The 22,073-nt window shown below is 42.5% G+C and overlaps 1 protein-coding gene across 1 annotated transcript in view; it reads left to right on the forward strand.

Moving 5' to 3' along the window:
• Positions 1 to 15,511, forward strand: part of PDGFRA (platelet derived growth factor receptor alpha) — a 48,227-nt gene extending 32,716 nt beyond the window's left edge. The window contains exons 17-23 of the mRNA XM_068975540.1: positions 855 to 970; positions 1,322 to 1,444; positions 2,379 to 2,490; positions 4,124 to 4,223; positions 4,334 to 4,439; positions 5,705 to 5,946; positions 12,471 to 15,511. Coding sequence (XP_068831641.1) covers positions 855 to 970; positions 1,322 to 1,444; positions 2,379 to 2,490; positions 4,124 to 4,223; positions 4,334 to 4,439; positions 5,705 to 5,946; positions 12,471 to 12,618 — 947 coding nt within the window. The 3' untranslated portion in view covers positions 12,619 to 15,511. The remainder of the gene's footprint in view (positions 1 to 854; positions 971 to 1,321; positions 1,445 to 2,378; positions 2,491 to 4,123; positions 4,224 to 4,333; positions 4,440 to 5,704; positions 5,947 to 12,470) is intronic.
• The last annotated feature ends 6,562 nt before the right edge of the window (positions 15,512 to 22,073 follow it).

A 22,073-nucleotide genomic window follows, 5' to 3' on the forward strand; every position in this document is an offset into this window, starting at 1 on the left:
AGATTGCTACTCTAGCCTGATTGGTGGCTAATTTCATTCATAAAGTAAGCCAAGTACTATGAAGGTGGCTTTAAAAAGAAAAAAAAAAAAGCAATTCCTAGAAGCTCTTTTTCCTAGAAGCTTCATGTACATTCATCATAGAAGATGTGTGGGTGTGGTTGTGGGTGTGGGTGGGTGTGGGTATGGTGGGTGTGGGTTTTAAAGATGGCTGAGGTGATTGGCTAAAGGAAAATTTGGGAGCCAAACAAGAACAAAAATATGTGTGAGAACCTATTAGACTAGTCATTATGGAGATATATATTTAAACCAAGTGTATGTATTTATGGATGTATTTCTTTTTATTCATTTTCTTTTGAAATTAAATTGTTTATCTGTGGCTGCACTGGCTTTCTCAGCTTGCAGCGAGTGGGGCTGCTCTTCTTCGTGGTGCTCGGGCTTCTCACTGTGGTGGCTTCTCTCTTGCTGTGGAGCAGGGGCTGTAGAGCACATGAGCTTCAGTGGTTGTGGATCTATGGATCTAGAGCAAGAATTCAGTAGCTGGGGCTCACGGGCTTAGTTGTTCCATGGCACGTGGAATCTTTCTGGACCAGAGATGGAACCTGTGTCTCCTGCGTTGGCAGGTGGATTCTTTACCACTGAGCCACCAGGGACGTCCGTATTTCTTTTTAAAGAGGACATTTCTGCATAGTTTACACTCACCTGTGAGGTCTAGACACTATGAGAACATGATCATAGGTATGTTCTCTGGACAAGCCTCTGCAGCCTAATGAGTGGCCCAGCCTTGAGAGAGTGTCACGGTGGCTGATGTTTCATGCTGTCCACTAGCACCAACACATTTCATTTTTTTCCTGCAGACTCAGAAGTCAAAAACCTCCTTTCAGATGATAACTCAGAAGGCCTGACTTTGTTGGATTTGTTGAGCTTTACCTATCAAGTTGCCCGAGGAATGGAGTTTTTGGCTTCAAAAAATGTAAGTGTTCAGACATCAGAGACCTCTTTAGACCCAGGCCTTGTTCTGGGGGAGGTGAGCGTGGAAGGAGAGTTGTGGAGGAGCCAGTTGCTGCTTTGTTTCTCGATACCCCTTCCCGGAAGGTGAGTGGGCCCTCCGGCAGGATCAGGTGTCCACTTTTCTCCAGAGCTTTCTCCCTCTTGGGAGGCACTGGGTTGAAAGCCTGGGCGAGGTGAGCTCTGTGGGCCAGGACAGTCTTCCTGAGGTGTCCAGGCACCTCCAAGTGTCCCTGTTAAGTGACGAGTCTTGCAGGGGGCCTGCTATCCAGTGGCAGGTGGATTGACCCCCATCCCTTCTTCCCTTTCTGTGCAGTGTGTCCATCGAGACCTGGCGGCTCGCAACGTCCTCCTGGCGCAAGGGAAAATCGTGAAGATCTGTGACTTTGGCCTGGCCCGAGACATCATGCATGACTCGAACTACGTGTCCAAAGGCAGTGTACGTGCCCCTACCTCATTTGGCATGCTTGCCCTCCCTTACTTGAATCTCTGAAAGCAGATGTTGCTTCTAGCCATTCACAGCCCGGACTTTTAACATGGAGTCCATGACATTCAAGAATGGGCTCCAGGGGTCAGTAGGCAAACCACAAGCTCTACAGACAGACTGCCTTGGTGTGAGCACCGGCTCAGCACCTACTAGTGTAGGGACTTGGGGCAAGTGACTTGGCCATTCTGTACCTTGGTTTCCCTAACTGTATTGGGGAAGTGTTATCAGTACCTATCTTCTGAGTTGCCGTGGGACATTAGATCAGTGGATTTGTGTAAAAGGCTGAGGACAGTGCCTGGCACTTACAAAGCAGCAAAGTGATAGCTATTAATATGTAAATTGTGCATTCATTTCCAAGGAGCGCACCCTTGGAGATTATCAGATTTTCAGATAGTGTCTGTGACCCTGAAATGTTAAAGCCATTTGAGTTAATACGTCTTAGAGGCACAATTTCCTTAAAGATAGTCCTTCTGTTCCACATTTGAACCTTCTTCCCATTGTTTCTTACAGTTCAGAAATGTATTGGCTCTCAGTTCACTGGGTCTGTTCTTAATTTTGTTCCTACGAACACCTGAAAATAGGGGACAGGTCCACTTAAGGCTCATACCTTTGCGATAAAAATTCAGGATTAAATATCTTTGGATGTTACTCCTTGGGTGGGCACAAGAGACAAGAGTGAGCACCCATCATCCATAAGATATGTACATAGAGCACCCAGTGCTCTAGAAGGTGCCAGGCACTCTTCCAGTGCTGGGAGTACAGATGCTCAGGAAGAGTGAAGTTCCCGGTGCAAGTTATTATTAGCTCCATGAGAAGCCCTTTCTATTTTGCTGCTGTAGATTTTTGCTGCACATGCTGGGTTTAACGTCCTTCCCCTTCCCTGCAGACCTTTCTCCCCGTGAAGTGGATGGCTCCTGAGAGCATCTTTGACAACCTCTACACCACGCTGAGTGACGTCTGGTCCTATGGCATCCTGCTCTGGGAGATCTTTTCCCTTGGTATGGGCCTAATAGCTCCTCTTGTTTGGGTTGTTCTGGAACAACAGTGGAAGGAAGACGCTGTGTTTTTCAAGCGTTGGGATGTAAATAATGTTAAAATACCTGGTGTTAGTCAAGTGGAATGTAGCTGATTAACACGTGCACTTACAATGGCTAGTGTGTGTCCAGGCGGTCTGAGAAGGGGTCTTGGGGGAGCCGAGCCCTTGCCCCTGGCCTTTGCCTCCCTCTCTCCTTTGGGCTACATCAGAGGCACTTTCTCCTACTGAAGAGGCACCTGATGACGGCCACTCACCAGCCGCTTCTTCACCTTGGACTTTGGGTTAAGTGGGTTCACCAGGGGAGATCCCCTCCCTGACTCCCATCACTCTTGGTGATGGGTATGCAGAAAAGTAGTGCAGTGAAGGAAAGGGGATGGGGACTCCCTTCCTGGTCATCATTCTGGAGGGGAGAAACCTCCCAGTCAGTCAGGCACCAGGTACTGAACAACACAGGTGTCCCGTGCTACCAGTTAAGGGCCTTCTAAGGGGATGACTGCTGACCCTGACCTTGGACAGTTCAGCTGGGGAGATAAAACTTACACATTTAGTGATACTCTATGTGGTCCTGATTTTAAGTTGAAATAGAAGCCCAGGGAAAAGAGAAAGGAGTCCTGGAGTAGTTTTAGAAGGAGATTAAACCTGACCTGGTCTTGGCTGGTAAAGTGTGAAGTTGTTTCATGAACCCACTGTTGTCCTGATGTGATAGGAAAGGACTTTTCCTGCTTGTTGTCTTTTTCTCTTTTGGTTCATCCTTCCATGGATGTCACTGTGGATCATCCCAGTGTGTGGCTTAACTGAGAGTCTCATATTCTGTTAAGCAGAGAATTAGCTAGGCATTCCAAGACTTCTGCCTTAATTATTTGGACATTTCTGATGAAAATGACTTTTTTGCCCTCAGTGATTCAGAATTTCTCTGGATTTTCTATTTTGCTTTGTATTCATAGATCCAGTACTCAGAAACATTGAAGAACACTTCTGTGCTTTTTCTAGATGTGTAGAATTTTTGCTAGGGTTCTGGACTTGATCAACCTAGTCTTGGTTAGATTTTTTTTTAATGAATTATAGGTTACATTTAATTTAGAAATAGGGTTATAAATGAAATACATAAGCAGTAACTTAAAAGAGTTGTTAAATGAATCCATGAATACATGAATGCTTATCTCTAATCGCAGCAAAGATGAAAGTAGGCATTCTCTTTCAGTTCCTGCTAACTTTTAAAAACATTTTGCATAGAATTCCTTTGAGTCATAGCAGTTCATTTTGGCTCCACTAGATAGACCTGAATTGCTTACAACGTTTCTTTAAAGTAGCTCAACCCTGTGGTTTGTTTTGGAGGGTGGACTATTAAGTGGTGTGATGCAAGCAAGGTTTTGGTGTGTCGCTCTATGTTTGTTTGGACTTTCCCTTTTGGTTAAATTTAAGATTTGGGTAGGGCTGTGAAATCAAGCAGATGGTAACACTTGATTTCCGTGGAAGAACCGATACTTCAAAGTGGGGATCCCCAAACATTTTCTAAAGGTGCTGTATCACCCCAGGTGTTTCAACAGTGTACCACATACTTGTCAACCCTGGTTGTTTTCTTCTTGGCCTCTCAGGTGGCACACCCTACCCTGGCATGATGGTGGATTCTACATTCTACAATAAGATCAAGAGTGGATACCGGATGGCCAAGCCTGACCATGCCACCAGTGAAGTGTGAGCCCCTCCCCATCCTGTGGGCCTGTGTTCATGCCTGATGGGTCTGTGGGGGTGGGGGTGCCCTGATCATCCTCTCCGTGCCCACTCTGCGTCTTGTACTTCTCCAGCTACGAGATCATGGTGAAGTGCTGGAACAGTGAGCCGGAGAAGAGACCCTCCTTTTACCACCTGAGTGAAATTGTGGAGAATCTGCTGCCTGGACAATATAAAAAGGTTTGTCTGGGCCTCTTAAGATGGGTGGGTGGCAAGGGATGGGCAAGGGGAGGAGACAGCAGCTGGTTGTGTGAGTGAGCAGTGCTGTTCAACACTATTTTAATGGAACACTTTCAAAGGAGGAAAAAGATTGTGTGATGCAGTGGCTGGGGCCTCATGCAGTGCTCCCCAGGCCCTTGGTAGCAGTGATGAATGAAAACCCTCCCTTTCCTGCACGGCTCCCATTCATCCTAAGTGTGCAACACCTGTAAGCACTTTATTCTCCAGATGTTTGAGTATCTGAAGCTACTGTGCAGTTAGAAGTCTCAGGGCATCCACAGCCATTAAATCGCTAATTTGAATGCACTTAAATCCATGCAAAATTGGCTTTTGCCAGCTGACTGGAAGGAACAATCTCAGCTGTTATCTGTGGTTCCAGCTGGTTTTTTGTGGAATAGGAAGCATTGTTCAAAGGAACAAATGTAATTTCATGGAACCAAGCAGGATATGGTAATGAATGAAGCAACTTTCTTCTGAGATGCTGAGAAGGAAACCCAGGCACAATTTCTTAGATTCAGATTAGTTGCCATGTAGACTTTCCATACTTGCTGCTTCTCTTCCTTCTTCTCAAGGAAGAGCAGTGTTAGCTGAACGCGAAGTTAAATACTTTTGTTTATTGATTATCTCACTGCCCATTACAGTTGCCATAAGTGAGGCAGCAGGAAGGCAGAAGGAAGGAAGGAGATTAACCATAGGAAAGTCAAAGACCTCTGGTTGGTGAAGATGCGTTGATGGGAACAGACTGGAGCTCTTGTTTATGGAGCCTTTTTAGACCAATGGTCCCTAGGTTTTTAATTAGATTTCTCCAGTGTATAGGGATCAAGAAAGTTTCAGGTATGTTGCTCCCAGGGGAAGCCCTAGTCACCTCTTATAGGAACCCATCAAAGCCCCAGAGAGACTATCTGATGGGGACAAGAAGGCTCGATGCTAGTTCCAGAGAAGGGAATGTGTATGGGGACACAGTAGTAGCTACTGACTTGCAGAATGGGTTCTTGGTATCTCAAGACCTACCAGCAGGAGATCTCTGCCAATGGTGGCCCTTTCTTCACGTTCCACATCTCTGGGGACAGTTGACATCTGATTCTCCTTCAGTGGTCCAAACCCCACATCTGTGAGGTTGTTTGCAAACACAGACAGTTAAACAATAGTAAGTTCTGAGCGTCTGCATTCTTTTTTGCAGTTCTGTCAGTAACCTTTGAGTAACTGTGTGAAATCAATGTTTGCAGAGCTATGAAAAGATCCACCTGGACTTTCTGAAGAGTGACCACCCCGCTGTGGCACGCATGCGCGTGGACTCCGACAACGCCTACATTGGCGTCACCTACAAAAATGAAGAAGACAAGCTGAAGGACTGGGAGGGTGGCCTCGACGAGCAGAGGCTGAGTGCAGATAGCGGCTACATCATCCCTCTGCCCGACATCGACCCTGTTCCTGAGGAGGAGGACCTGGGCAAGAGGAACAGACACAGGTAGGAGCTCCCAATGCCAGCTTCCACCGACACCTGAAGGGAAGGAGCCGTTGCCCCCGTGAGGCCCTCCGAGTAGTCTGGTCAGTCTGTTTTGGGGGAGCCAGTAGCAGAACCCCAAGGGGTCTGTGAGTTTTGAAAATGCTTCCCAGATGATTCTTGAAAAATTTTTTGTTCTTTTAAATTTACTCAAGTGTAGTTGACTTAGAATATTTATTCATGCCAGGTGTACAACATAGTGATTCAATATTTTTATAGATTACATGCTATATGCAGTTACTATAAATATTGACTATATTCCCTGTGCTGTGCATTTTATCCCTGTGACTTATTTATTTTATAACTGGTAGTTTGTACCTCCTAATCCTTTTCGCCTACTTTGTCCCTGCCTCCACCCCTCTCCCCTCTGGTAACCTCCAGTTTGTTCCCTGTATCGGTGAGTCTACTTCTGTTAAATTTGTTCTGTTTTTTAGATTCTGTATACAAGTGAAAATACATGGTATTTGTCTCTGTCTGATTTATTTCACTAAGCAAAGTACCTTCCGGGTCTATTTGTTTTGCTGCATATGGCGAGATTTCACTCTTAACGGCTGAGTCATGTTTCATTGTGTGTATATAAACGTACTGTATCTTCTTTATCCGTTCATCGGTTGATGGGCACTTAGCTTACTTTCATATCATGGCTATCATAAGTAAAGCTCTTAGGAACATTGATGTGCATGTCTTTCTGAATTAGTGTTTTCATTTTCTTTGGATAAATACCCAGAAGTGGGATTGCTGGACTATATAGTAGTTATGGGGGGCTTCCCTGGTGGTGCTAGTGGTAAAGAGTCCACCTGCCAATGCAGGAGACATAAGAGACATGGGTTCGATCCCTGGGTCAGGAAGATCCCCTGGAGGAGGGCATGGCAACCCACTCCAGTGTTCTTGCCTGGAGAGTCCCATGGACAGAGGAGCCTGGGGGGGCTACAGTCCATAGGGTTGCGGAGTCAGACACGACTGGAGTGACTTAGCACACACATGATAGTTCTGTTTTTAATTTTTTGAGGAACCTCCATGATGTTTTCCATAGTGGCTGCATTAATTTACGTTCCTACCAACAATGTACTAGGGTTCTCTTTTTCCCATATCCTTGCCACACTTATTATTTTTTGTCTTTTTGATGATAGCCATTCTGACAGGCATGAGGCGAGAGCTCGTGGTTTGGATGTGCGTTTCTCTGATGATTAGTGACGTGGACCGTCTTTTCGTGTGCTTGTTGGTCATCTGTATGCCTTTGAAAAGATCCTTATTCAGGTCCTGTGTCTTATTTTTTTATTGTACTGTGTTTTTGATGTTGAATTGTATGGTTCTTTATTTATTTTGGTTATTAATCCCTCATCAGACATATTTTTTGCAAATATCTTCTTTCATTCAGTAGGTTGCCTTTTTATGTTATTGATGGTTTCCCTTGCTATGCAAAAGGTTTTTAGTTTGATCAAGTCCCATTTTTTAATTTTTGTTTTTCTTGCTCTTGGCTGAGGAGACAGATCCAAAAAAATATTGTTAAGACCAATGTCTGCCTATATTTGCCCCCTTAAGCTGGTGGAGGTGTAGGACAGGGAGGAACATGCTTCTAATTTGATCAAATTGACACAGCAGTTGTGATTATTGAAGTAATATACGCCTCTCTTGCTGGTTTCTTAATAAGTCACTGGAACTGAGGAACAAGTTGAGAGACTGGTTGTACTGGGCTCTCTGATGCTATGTCAGTGGTTCTTAATCCTAGTTGCATACTGGCACCACCTGGGGAGATTTGAAAAGTACTGCTATACAATCCTTGCCTGGACCAACATATTGTAGTCTCAGTGAGGCCCAAGTACTCTCTGGCTGATTTGTGTTTTTTTCCTGTCTAACTTTGTATTATGGAAGATTTCTAACATGCATGATTCAAGTAAACTCGTGAACTGTCAAGTGCCCATCACTCAACTTCAACATTTTTGAACTCATGACCAGTCTGCTTGTGTAACTTGTATAGCCATAACTACTCCATCACTTCCCTCTAGATTGTTTTAAAGCAGATCCTAGACGTCATATCATTCCATCCGTAATATTTCAGCATATATCTCAAAAAAATAAGGGCTCTGTTTTTTTAAAATAACTATAGTTATTAGACGGAGAAGGCAATGGCACCCTACTCCAGTACTCTTGCCTGGAAAATCCCATGGATGGAGGAGCCTGGTAGGCTGCAGTCCATGGGGTCGCTAAGAGTCAGACACGACTGAGCGACTTCCCTTTCACTTTTCACTCTCATGCATTGGAGAAGGAAATGGCAACCCACTCCAGTGTTCTTGCCTGGACAATCCCAGGGACGGGGAGCCTGGTGGGCTGCCGTCTATGGGGTCGCACAGAGTTGGACACGACGGAAGTGACGTAGCAGTAGCAGTAGCATAGTTATTAGAAACAGCTCCAGTACCATAATTTCACCCCCGCCCCCCAATTGACAGTAAATAGTGAAGAGCATCAGATAGTCAGTCTGTGTTCAAATTCCCTTGATTCTCACAAATATTGTTTTACATTTGGTTTGTCCTTATTCAAGACCCAGGTAAGAGTCGCACAAAACATCGCCATTGATTGACAGAGCTATACATTCATCCTGCTTCTTTTTGCCCCCTTGAATATTATTTGTGTAAAAACCAGAGCATTTGCCTGTAGAGTTCCCACTCCCACATTTAGAATTTTTCTGCTTGCTTTACTGTGTGTGTTTTATCATATGCTTTTGTCTCCTATATTTGTTATAATTTGGTAGTAGTCTAGAGGCTTGATCTGATTGAGTAGATTTTTGCCAAGTGTCCTGCAAAGGTGATGCTGTGTACAGGAGGTACATACTATATGGTTGTCTCTCTTTTGTGACAATAGCAGCCATTGGTGATTGTACCTAGACCTATTAATTCATTACCAAAGTGACACTAATGCACAGCCATGACCAGAACCATTGGTTCACATGGTCCAGATGGAGGGGCCACGCTCTGATTCCTTTCTCTCTTTCCATAACCCTTGGACAGAGGCAGGAGAAGGTGGTGATAGTGGCCCTTGGATCAAGGTCCAAGTTGCTTATGAGTATCTCTTTTTCTCTCTATTCCCTTCTTCATTCAGGATATTTGTGTCTCTTCCACATTCAGTTGACTACATATAAATATTTAGGCAGAAGCACATAGCATTATTATTTTGGAAGCTTATAATTGTGGTTTCTTAACCAATTTAGATGTAAGATATAGACAACCTTGTTTATTTGTATGCACCAGGTAATTTTAAAAGTATAAAATTATTTTTGTTCTCACACATGAGATTTGGAGATGGGGGGAAGTCGCCTGTCAGACTTACCTTTCTGTTTATCCTCTGCGTAGAACAATTTTTAAATGTATATTCCTTTAGCAAGCAGTGCTTCTCCAAACTTTGGGTAGTTTTTGTAGAATTTCATGGGGATAGAAAGGAGGGTCTTGGAGTACTTTACCCCAGATCTGTCATCTGTTTGGTTACACTGAGTTTGAGGAATCTGAATAGTTGGACTATAAAAAAGGGTTCTGCTTCTAAACAAAGTTAGAAAATTGCATTGGAATAAATAACATTAGAAAGATGCCAGGAACTGTCCTGGGGGGTTGCACAAAGCTGGACTTCAGAATTTAGCACCTATTCCTATTGGTCTTCTTTGAATCACACCATGTCCCAAATGACTGTACTAGGTCAGTGAGACCAGTCCTGACAAGTGGGCTGATATGGGGAATGTCTTAGCTTGGGCTGCCATAACACAGTGCCACAGAGGAAGGGGCTTGAACAACAGGAATTTATTTCTCCCACTCTCGGAGGCTAGAATTTCAAAATGAAGGTGTTGGCAAGTTTGGTTTCTCCTGAAGCCTCTCTCCTCGGCTTGCACATGGCCACCTTATCACTGTCTTCACACGAGCTTTTCCTGTGTATGCATCTCTGGCATCTCTTCCTCTTCTTAAGACACCAATCCTACTGAGCTAGGGTCCCATCCTTATGACTTCACTTAAGAATCTCCATAAAGGCTTTGTCTCCACATATGGTCACATTTGAGGGTTGGGACTTCAACATAGGAATTTGGCAGGATACAATTCAACCCGTAAAAGCTGAGATGCTCTCTGTGTAGGCAGGCAGGAGTGAGCATGGTGGTCTTGTGGAAGTCCTTTCCCAGGCACAGGAGGCTTGGCCTTAGATGGTGAGTGAGCCTGAGGAAGACAGGGCCTTGCTTCAGAGGACTTGGGGGTGCTAGGTCAGAGCCTATCAGGAGCCAGGCCCTACAAGGTGGATACTGTGACTCAGGAATCAGAAATAAACGCAGTTATCAGCATCAGGACCACCCTGAAGCCTGGTCAGCAGCAAGGATGGTGTGGTGCTCAGTCTCAGTAGAAGACTGTGCCCACACTCCAGCCACTGGCTGAGGTCCCAGGAACTGGGTCTGGCTTCCTGCCAGGACTGGATAGTTATTAAGACCAGCCAAGTGGACTGGGGTTCACAGTGAGGTTCTAGAACCAAGGTGGGAGTGGGGCTGGGGAGGATGAAGTACAGACAGGGAACTGAGCAAGAGCTCAGTCTTGAGGAAGGGCCCGTGTGGGGGTTTGTGAAGGGATCCTCAGTCCAGTGGCGCTGTCGGTTCTAAGAACTCTCTGGGCCACAGGGGCCCGGGGGTAGAGGGCAGCAGGCCGTTTCCTGTGGGCTTCTAGTGGCCAGTCTTAGTCCTCTGGTTGGAAACTGATATGAAAAGGAGGGGAGAGAGAATGAGTGTCCAGCCTGGCCTGTCGGCCAGGAAACAGTGGAAAGGGTCGAGCGCCCCAGTTTGGTGTGCGTGTGGGAGACTCCATCCTGTGGTGTGGCTGCCCAGCCAGTAGTAGGGCTTTTGTAATATGTGGAGTGCGGTGCTGTATAGCCCCACCATGGGGAGGGGAAGCCACAGTCCTGCCTGTTAGCAGATGAAAATCTGCTAGAGCTAAGTGAACGTGTTAGTTGCTCAGTTGTGTCCGACTCTTTGTGACCCCATGGACTACAGCCTGCCAGGTTCCTCTGTTCATGGGATTTTCCAGGCAAGAATACTGGAGTGACTTGCCATTCCTTTCTCTAAGGTATCTTCCTGACCCAGGGATTGAACCCAGGTCTCCTGAATTGCAGGCAGATTCTTTACCTCCTGAGCCACCAGGAAAGCCCACTTGAAGCTAAAAGAGATACAGAAAAATTTAGCAATACAAGGCAGGAGACCGATAAGATAGTAAGAGTTCAGAGAAGGCAAGGCGCCAGGTGACAGTGACAATCTGGAGGCCCTAAAGAATATTTCCTAAAAGTGTTTGTGAAAAATTTTAAATATCCAGAAAAATCGAAAGATTACATCTATCACTTAGATTTAGCTGTTGTTAACATTTTATCACATTTGCCTTACATATATATGATATGTATACATACATGTGGGCTTCCTCAGTGGCTCAATGGTAAAGAATCCACCTGCAATGCAGGAGACATAAAAAATGCGGGTTCAGTTTTTTAATATTTTTTTACGGCTGTGCTGAGTCTTCACTGCTGCGTGCAGGCTTTCTCCAGTTGCAGGGAGCGGGGGCCACTCTCTAGTTGCGGTGCACAGGCTTCTCACTGCAGTGGCCTCTCCTTGTGGTGGAGCACGGGCTCTAGGGTTCTCGGGCTTTGGTAGTTGAGGCACATGGACTCAGCTGCCCCACGACATATGGGATCCTCCTGGACCAGGGATCGAACCAGTGTCTCCTGCCTTGCAAGGCAGTTTCTCAACCACTGGACCACCAGGGAAGCCCCCGGGTTCAGTTCTTGAGTCGGGAAGATCTCCTGGAGAAAGAAATGGCAATCTGCTCCAGTGTTCTTGACTGGGAGATCCCATGGACAGAGGAGCCTGGTGGGCTGCAGTCCATTGGGTTGCATATGTGTGTGTGTGTGCATTCAGTTGCTAAGTCGTGTCCGACTCATGCTTTCTGACTCTAAAACTTCCCTCTCAGATGCTCCTCTAGTAAGGAAAGAGCCTTCACCTGGACTTCCAAGACTCAAGGGGATTGGATGTATAAGGAGGACATTCCTGGGTCATGGGGTGAGATCCTGAGATCACAGTTTGGACATTCAGGAGGTTGCAGGGCTAGTAAGTGACTGACTCAGCTGAACTTTGCCCCAGATTTCATCCCTCTGCTTTTTCTTCCCCAGGCCTTTTGATCAGGCAGGCACTGCTTGTTTTCTCTTCCACTGGCGTTGAGTAGGGAGAATAGAAATGGTCGCAGCTTGTTAGCAACTCTGGAAGATTTGGCAGAAGAGAAGGGAAGTTGAAATGACCATGTGGCCCACTGCAGTGGTGGGGGCTGCTTCTGGCTTGGTGGAAGAATCATGCCTGGCTGAGCAGCCTGGATTTGAAAGCCAAAGGATGTCACAGGAAGAGCTCCTTTGCCTTTGGGAGGCCACCTTGGAAACACCACTGTATTCTAGTTGGTCTGATCGTGATTTTTCCTATTCTTTCCCTCTTCTAGCTCACAGACCTCTGAAGAGAGTGCCATTGAGACAGGTTCCAGCAGTTCTACCTTCATCAAGAGAGAGGATGAGACCATCGAGGACATCGACATGATGGACGACATTGGCATAGACTCCTCGGATCTGGTGGAGGACAGCTTCCTGTAACTGGCAGATTCGGGGAGGGGGCAGGACTTCCACTCCTGGACCCACCTTGGATCCTTTTAAGAAAACCACTTTATTGCAATGCAAAGTTTGAGAGAAGGACTTGGATGGTGTATAAAGAGAAGTTCCCAGCCAATGGCCTCTGGGAGCCTTCTAAAGATGAATGATTGGGATATTTTGAAATGAACTTTTTTGGCGTTGCCTCTGGCAGTGTTTCAGTAGCATCTCATTGGTGTGTGAAGTTTTATAGGTAGATGGACAAAGAAATCACGGGCCAGGGAAGATGGACTTTGTGTTTCAAGGGCATTGGTGAGATTCCAACGGACACAACTTTTACTGCAACAAAACTCCAGCATTGTAATTATGTAAATAACTAACCAAGGATGTGTTTTGATTTGTATTAACTTCTCTGGACTTCTGGAGAGACCACTCAGTCCATCCATGTACTTCCTGCTTGAAACCTGGTATCAGCTGCTGTTGAACTTTCTTGTGAAGTACATGCAAAACCACTTTTGAACCTTAAAAGGTACTGGTACTATAGCATTTTGCTTTTTTTTTTTTTTTTTAGTGTTGAGGAGATAAAGGATAATTAACCAACTTTGTTTATTAGATTTGGGTCATTTATAAGCCCAACAACTCATATTGTATTCTACGTTTATAATAATACTACTGTTATCAGTAATTCTAAATGTGTGATATGTAACATGTTTTCCCTACAGAAAAAGCACAATTTTAAAAAAATCCTTACTAAATAGGTGACAAGTCTGACAGTTTTTGACATTCTATTAAATAACGTTTTCTCTGTAAAATATGGTTATAGCTTTAGTGGATAAAATTTAGTTGAACATAGAAAACAAAAGTAGTGTCTTCCAGGAAGTCAGAGTTTTTAACCGTACTGAGTAGGTTTCCTAATCCATTGTACTAAAAACAATTAACTGCCCTTTAAAGTAATGAGATTTGAAATAAATAAATAAAACCCCTAGATCCTAAAGGTCCTCAATATTAAGGCAGGAGTCTTTCCCTAACATGACTTCTCATGTTATTGCCCAGTGGAAAAGGTATTTATCAGCAAAAAAGACTGGATTTGCAGAGGTTTGTTCATGCCTTGTGATAATTCTGGTGCATCTCAACACATGTATATATTTTTAATTTTGTGAATTTTTCAGGAAAAATTCAGAAGGATGCCCTGAACTGGAGCTCCCTTCCTTTGTCTCTTACCCTCAGGAGAAATAGTTTGAAAGTCTGAGACAATAAAGGCATTGTTCAGTGAAGGTGCTGTGTGCCTTAGCCCGGACCCTTGGTCACCATATGTAACTGGCAGCCAGAATTACCAGATTCTACATCCCCATCCCAGAGATTCTGAATTATCAGTTCTAGGGGAGCAGAGACCTGTGTTTTTATAAACATCCTGGCTGTTCTGATCAGCCAGATCTGGGGAACACCAGCATAGATGACAGGAAGTTGCCATGGGAAGAAATAATTTGAAATTAGGAACTGGGCTAGAGATCAACCATAGAAGAAGCCTACTATTTAAATCTTTGGCTTTGGGTCAGTGACATTTAATGCCTTATATCTAGTAATTGCTACCCTTAATTTTACTTTCCAATCCTTGCTGAGACTGAGCAAGCCAAATCTTGGTTTGGCAGATCTTCTGCCTGCTTAGGGGGAACTGAGCTCTCTCCCCGCCAGCTTCCCCTCAAAAGGCATATACAAAAATGATGCGATTCAGTGTACCAAGTCTCTGGATGATCAAGTCAATATTTTAGTGAAAATTGTTTTTTTTTTAAGTTTTACTGATATATCGGGGTTAGATGGGAGGACAAATTGTCACATCCATCCAAACTGTCAAACTGGTCATCGTGGGTTCATCGGCATTCTTTGCAATACCACTTAATTGCTGACACCCTATGAATGAAACATGGACTGTGATTACCGCAATCACTGTGTGTGCTCCTGGCAGGGGATGCTTTGGGAGATGTAGAAGCAATAACAAGGTACTTGACTACCTACTGGTGTAATCTCAACGCAAGCCCCACCTTTTTCATGGTAAGCGTGAAGACTGAGCCAGATTGGCCGATTAAAAGAAAACCTGATGAGATTCTGTAGAGCCACTTAGACTTGAAATACATTTGTGTTTCTAGAATCACAGCTCAAGCACTCTGCTGATCACTCCCTTTCCCTCTTCCTCATACAGCCTCCTTTTATTGGTGCTTTGCATTTTGATGTCCTTTGAATCTTGCATGATATCATGGGGCTGGATGAAAATTCTCAGACCAGCAGGTTCTAGTCCTAATGAATGCTCTCACCTTAGTTTTTATATGGCAGCATTTTTTTTTTTCTTAAGTAATGTTTTCAGTGTATCACAGATTTGTTTCCTTTTTGGCCTCCTGCAAAGACCCCAGATGAAAATTTGTCAACCCTTCCTGCTTTCTATTTGTATGAAGACAATCAAAGTTGGACTGAGAAACACAATTTGTGATTTTTTAAAAAAATGATTGATGATGTCCTTAAAATGTGGTCTGCCAATCTGTACAAAATGGTCCTATTTTTGTGAAGAGGGACGTGAGATAAAGTGATGTTATACATCAATATGTATATATGTATTTCTATATAGACTTGGAGAATACTGCCAAAACATTTATGACAAGCTGTATCACTGCCTTTGTTTATATTTTTTTAACTGTGATATTCCCCACAGGCACATTAACTGTTGCACTTTTGAATGTCCAAAATTTATATTTTAGAAATAATAAAGAGAAAAATACCTAAACGTTCCCAAAACAGTGGTGTGGTGAATGTTCAAGAACTAACTCGGTAGGAAGGGTCTACCAATACAATTGTATTACAGATGCCCCTGTTCATTGTTTTTGTTTTAAAACATGTAAATGAAGATCTTTATATTTCAATAAATGAGATTATATAATTTAAAGTTATGCTAAGGTTTTAGCATTTTTGTCTTTAGTTTAACAGTATAAATGAAAGCAATCCTGTTTAATTTACTTTCTCAGTGACGTCCCAGTAGGACTCTGTATTATGGTTCTAGTGAAATTAGTGGAAAAGTAAACATTATTTGAGTTAGCTCTCAGACCCAGTGTTTAACTTAAAGTTGACTGGCACTGGCTCATCTTTGACCTTGTCTTTTGTTTGTTATAGTAGCATTTTGTGCATTTTTCTCTAGACACCATTCAAACACTGTAGATGTGCATAAAATAAAAGATTAAAGTCTTTTTTGACTACATCTACTTCCCTGTCCCTTCCCCATTTCTCAGAGGCAGAATTATATTTTTGTGTGTCTTCTTTTATCCTTTCAGTTCCCTTTTTGTGCATCTGCTTATATACATACACATGTGCCCATCTGCTTTATATTTTACCTAAATGGGCTTGTACTTTACATAATGCTTTGTAATGTGCTTTATTCTTTTTCTTTCTTCTTTTTTTAAAAGTATATTTCATTTTTTAAAACAGTATTTTAAAATTCACAGCAAAATTGAGCAGGAGTACAGATTTCCTTCATACCCTCTCCCCCCACACATGCTTAACTTAGCTTCCCCCACCGTTATCCTCCCCCACAGAGTGGCACCTTTGTTACGATTGATGAACCTACACTGACGCATCTGTATCACCAGAGTCCATCGTGTTTATTCGTTTTTAAAATATTTATTTATTTTGGCTACACTGGGTCTTAGCTGTGGCATGTGAACTTCTTAGTTGCAAGTATGGGATCTAGTTCCTTGACCAGGGATCAAACCCGGGCCCCCCTCCATTGGGAGCTCAGAGTCTTACCCACTGGACCACCAGGGAAGTCCCAGTGTTTTTTCTTTAAGTGCCATCTTTTAGAGAGCTCTATCAGAAGTATATATAGATAGGCCTCCCTCATTCTTTATCAACTGCATAGTATCCCATGGTGTACATATACCACAATTTATGCAATCATTTTCTGTAGGTACATTTATAGTTTCTAATCCTTTGCTATTTAAATGACTTCACAGACATCCTTGCACATGCACCCTTGTGGACATATAGTAATGTTTCGTAGAATAGATTCCTGAAAACAAATGGCTGTGCTAAAGAGTGCAGAAATAAATTGACGTTGAGCCCAAGGCTTCATATGATTGTCACAATAAATTCTTGAAGGTCTGCATGTGAATCACCTGCTTTACTGGTTACCTGCAGTTTGCTCGGGTTTCCTCTGCCTCACATGGCTCGCTGTGATGTGATACGTGTGGGAAGATGTGGGTTTTATATTCTGAACCACATGGAAACAAAAGACTTTAGGGATTAAAAAAAAGATACAACTCACCGTATTTTCAACTTGTGGATAATGGAAATTAATTATATTGTTAATAATTGTAATATACTTCTTATTCCAAAATAAGTCCTTATTGCCCACATTCAGGTAGCCTGCAGACTAAAGCCCACCTCCTTGGAGTTAAAGCTGAACGGAGCTTGGCTGCAGGTTAGGTGTTGGCTCAGCCTCTGGTTTCAGCCCCAGGAGGGAAACAGATCTTCGAGAACAATAATTCCGCTGATTAAACAATAGCTGACTAATCTAGCATCAAATCAGTGCTCCAAGCCTGCCCAGAGAGCTTTTTGTTCTCCTTTTCAATGTATAATTCTACCTCTCAATTTAATGCAGGCAGTTCTGTCTACTTCATACAGTCATGATAATAAAAATGACTTTTACTGTCGGAAAGTTTTAAAACTTTTCAGAGATCCTTGTTACCTCTACTTATGTTGAATCTTACAGTAGTGCTTTGAGGCAGGAAAGGCTGGTAGCCGAGGAAACCATGTGATTTCTAAAAATCATACAACTCAGTAATGAGAACACTGGGATTAAGAATTCCAAATATACTAATTCCAGTGTTGTTGGCAATGAACTGTGGAAAAGAAACAGTTACCAAGAAATGTCAGTATTCAGAAGTAGGTTGCTTTGCTTCTTGAAATGTTTCAAAAGACAAGTGGTAAACTAAGCTGGCCTATAAAACTCTTCTGTGCATTTATATAAAAGTTTCTTTCAGGCTGTACTACAGTTCTAATAATGGACATTATGATTTTAATAGCTATGTGCTTCATAAAATACAGCTCAGGAAAATGGCTTAGAATATCTGAAGCCATCATAAACTAGGCAGTTTTCCCTGGGATAACAAGGCAATAGAAATGCTTCATTATCTCTGACTCCAAATACATATAAGGATTAAGTCCAACCACCGTTACAGCAAAATTAATGTACTGTGTTTATAACAATTTTTTGCCCTCATCATTAAAATATATGTGAAAATATGTATGTGGCTTTAATTAGCAGATTACAACATTCTGTTCCACCCAGTTACATAAATAGCATCCGTGCCCTAAAGAATAATGCACATATCCTTCAAAATGTATTCATATATGGGTAATGTTTCCATCAGTCACATTCTTGTCTACATATAAAGCGATGGAGACGTCAAGGACACATGATCTCACATGGCCAGGGGAGCATATTTGTACCCTGTTTCTGGTTTATAGGCTAATTGGAATTTTAAAAAGATTTGCCACATTATCCTGGCAGATGGTATTTTGCTTTATCATTATTCATGGGTATTAATGACTTCCCTCTGGAGCATGTGTATCCTGTCTATTTTGAATTTCATTACATTTCATGCTGACTGCTCCAAACAGAATCAGATCCAGTATTTTCTGTGTGGCGCTTAAGCTGCCAATTGTTCGGATGGTCAAAGTTTTAGATTTGATTAGGAATTAAATAACTCTTTGAAATAAAGCAAAACCTTTTCCTTCTCTGTCCTGAATGTTGCATTGCATTTCTTCTTTTGTTGAGCTTGCTCTCCTACTGGATGGTGTGTGATATCTGGTGTATATGAAGACAGTGCCAGAGTGGATGCATCTTTCATTAGCCTGAGATAATTAGACATCCTTTCTCTGCAGAAAGGTTGGGGTTTGGTTTTCTAGGTGGAGAAAATGCATGAGAACATGATGCAAATGATCTGGTTCCAGAAAGTCATTTTTTAATTAATTCTTTCAACAAATATATATTAGAGGACAGCCTTTTCTGTGTTTTGTTGATCTCTAGAATCAGTTCAGTTCAGTTTATTTCATTCACTCAGTTGTGTCTGACTATTTGTGACCCCATGGAGTATAGAACACCAGGCTTCCCTGTCCATCACCAGCTCCCAGAGCTTGCTCAAACTCATGTCTATTGAGTTGATAATGCCATCCAACCATCTCATCTTCTGTTATCCCCTTCTCCCTGCCTTCAATCTTTCCCAGCATCAATCTTTTCCAATGAATCAGTTCTTCACATCAGGTGGCCAAAGTATTGGAGCTTCAGCTTCAGCATCAATCCTTCCAATGAATATTCAGGACTAATCTCCTTTAGGATTGACTGGTTTGATCTTCTTGCTGTTCAAGAGATCTCTAGAATGCTTACACCTAAATGAGGCAGCTGGCAGACTTGATTCCAACCAGCTAATTTACCCAAGGGGGACACTGTGGGATGGTAGAGAAGCACAGAGAAGAAAACTGGTAGGTGGAGGCGGCAGTCCTTACCTGGGAGTAAAAAAAGCCGGAGGAGTAGGATATGGATGGAGCCTTCTGACAAAACAAAAGCTTTTCTGCAACCAGAGGACACAGGTGTTTTGGAACATTTAAAAATGGGAGCTGGGGCAGGGTTAGCCAGACCCGGGGGGCCTTGCTTCCTGCAATTCTTGTCTTTGCCTGATTCCAGACACCATGGCCACGTTCGCACACATCCCTCCAAACTCCATCCTTCTATTCTTTGACGCTGTTGAGCTAGACTCTCTTTTAAGCCCTGAGATCCAAAAACTGATACAAGTGATGAGATCTCTGTATCATGGAAGACAGGGTATAGTTGATTTACAATGTTGTGTTAATAAAAATACAATCATTCTTGCTAGGAGTAGGAAATTGCCATTATTTTCTTACTGTTTTCTGTACAGTTAAGGTGTAATCGTTGGGTTGAACATGTATAAGAATAGAAAACAACTCTAATTTATTAATATCCCATAACTCCACTAGAGAAGAGGGCAGATTTTTGGATGGCCAGTACTATGTTTCTTTCGGGGACAATAGTTGGTCAGATTTGCTTTCAGGCCATTATAAGAGACTGGTATTACCTAAACTTAGGTTTCTTCAGCTGTGACACAAACCTGTTGCCCATGTACCACCCATCCAGGCCACTTTGCATTGCCTCCATAGGGCTTGGGGGACAGGGAGAGCTGACATAAATATAAGGTTCATGCTTTTTACTGTATTATGACTAGGAAAGCCTTTTTTTTTTTTTTTGGCTGCACCATGAAGCTTGCAGGATCTCAGTTCCCTGTCCAGGCATTAAACTCAGGCCATGGCAATAAAAGTCCAGGATCCTAACCACTGGGCCACCAGGAAACTCCCACAAGGTCCTTTGTTTCTGACACAAGAGTCTTGTGTCTTCAGCAGCATCCATGAAACTGGGGCTGGGGGGCTGACTTGTTAGCTTGCAAATAGGATAAACTGTCAGACCCTTTATAGTCTTGACACTAAGTCAGCATAGTACCAGTCATGTTAAGATTTCTCTCATCTTCTCGATTTCTTCCCCAGATAATACCCTTCGTCCAACCCTGGAGAGTCCAGAGGCAATAAAGTGAGCAGAGGAGGAATATAAAAGCTCTAGTTGAGGAAAACAGAGAAGAAAGTGATCATATTCATCACTTTACTATTACAGCCTTTACTTCTTCAGGAGGTTGAAGTTGGCGAGGTAGAAATTAGAGCTGCACATGAAGTTCAGAGTTTATGGTTACTGTGCTGGTGGAAGTAGAGAATATTTTATTATCTAAACATGACAAGGAGTATCAGTGAGTTGACTAAATCTAAAGGGACAGAAAGAAGGGACTCTACAGAATAGGTATTTAGGGGGAGTTATGGGACATGAATAAATTAGGCTTATTTTCTATTCTTATACATGTTCAACCCAACCGTCATACCTCAACTCTATAGAAAACAGAAAGAAACTAATGGCAATTTCCCACTCCTAGCAAGAACAATCGTATTCTGGTGCTGTCGCTCAGCTGCTACAGCAGCTCCTTTTGGAACCAGAGTGAGACTATAGTGATGTTTAAGAGATGTGGATGAAGTAGTGTCATCCCTGTCTGCTGAGGCTATGACTCTCTAGTTACGACTCTGGAAAAGCAGAGCCTTTCAAGTTGAAACATAAAGCAATATTTTGGCATACTTTTTCTAAAAGGACATTATTTAGTGATCATTCAAAAGCCATTTTCCATGTAAAGAACTAGGGATACTAATATCACTAATGTTCAGTGAACACTGTGGTAAATCAAATTATACTTTGGCACTATATTCCTCCCCGTCATCCTCATAGGAGTAGATATTCTCGCTTCATTGATGTTGGCCTTGAGACCCTCTTAGACTAACAGGATGTTAACAGACATCATACAGTAGATACCTGAAGTTTGCTTGTGTCGAGGGACTTTGCTCTTGATATCTCAACACTATTAGTCTTCCAATCTGTTATCATGCTCTATCTCTGCATTTAATTAGGCTTTCTTTATTTTATCTCAGTTATATTTTGTAGTTTTGTGTACCTATATATATTTTATTAAGTTATTTCTAAATATTTCATTTTTGATGCTATGATAAATGGAAGTTTTTCTATTGCTATCTATAGCTATTATGTAGAAATGTAATTGACTTCATATTATGTAACCCAGTAGAGTCCTAAGGACTGTTTTTTTTTAACATAGACAATGATGTTACCTGTAAGTCAAGATGATTTTACCTCTTCCTTTCTGGTTTGGATAACTAATAACTATTCATAATTAAGAGACTTAGTACAAAGTTGAATGGAAATGGTGAGAGCTGATCATTTTTCTGCATTTGTTGAGATTATCATATTTTTATTATCATCCTTTTTACATTTGTTGATATCATGAATTGTATTGACTGATTACCAAAAGCCCAACAATGTTGCATCTCTGGGTTAGAAGTCTCCTCATTCGTTCATGATACTGATGATCTGTGTGTTCTCTTTTTACTGATGATGTTGACTAGGGGTCTATCAATTTTAGTGATAGTTTCAAAGCTTCCCTGGTGGTTAAGGTTGCAAAGACTGCCTACAATGCAGGAGACATGGGTTTAATCTCTGGGTCAGGAAGGTTCCCTGAAGAAGGAAATGGCTACCCACTCTAGTACTCTTGCCTGGAGAATTCCATGGACAGAGGAGTCTGGCGAGCTACAATCCAGGGGGTCACAAGAGTCGGACATGACTGAGTGAGTAATATACTTTTTCAAAGAATTCGCTTTTGTTTTCATTGTTTGTCTATTCCCTACTGTTTGTCCTATTTCTACATTTCTGTTTCATTGATTTTATTTTCACTCATCTTTATTGCTTTTTCCTTCTGCTAACTTTAGGTTGAATTTGTTCTTTTCTCATTTCTTAAGGTAGAATT

This window comes from Capricornis sumatraensis, chromosome 7 (assembly GCF_032405125.1).
Source record: "Capricornis sumatraensis isolate serow.1 chromosome 7, serow.2, whole genome shotgun sequence".
Classification (NCBI taxonomy): Eukaryota; Metazoa; Chordata; class Mammalia; order Artiodactyla; family Bovidae; genus Capricornis; species Capricornis sumatraensis.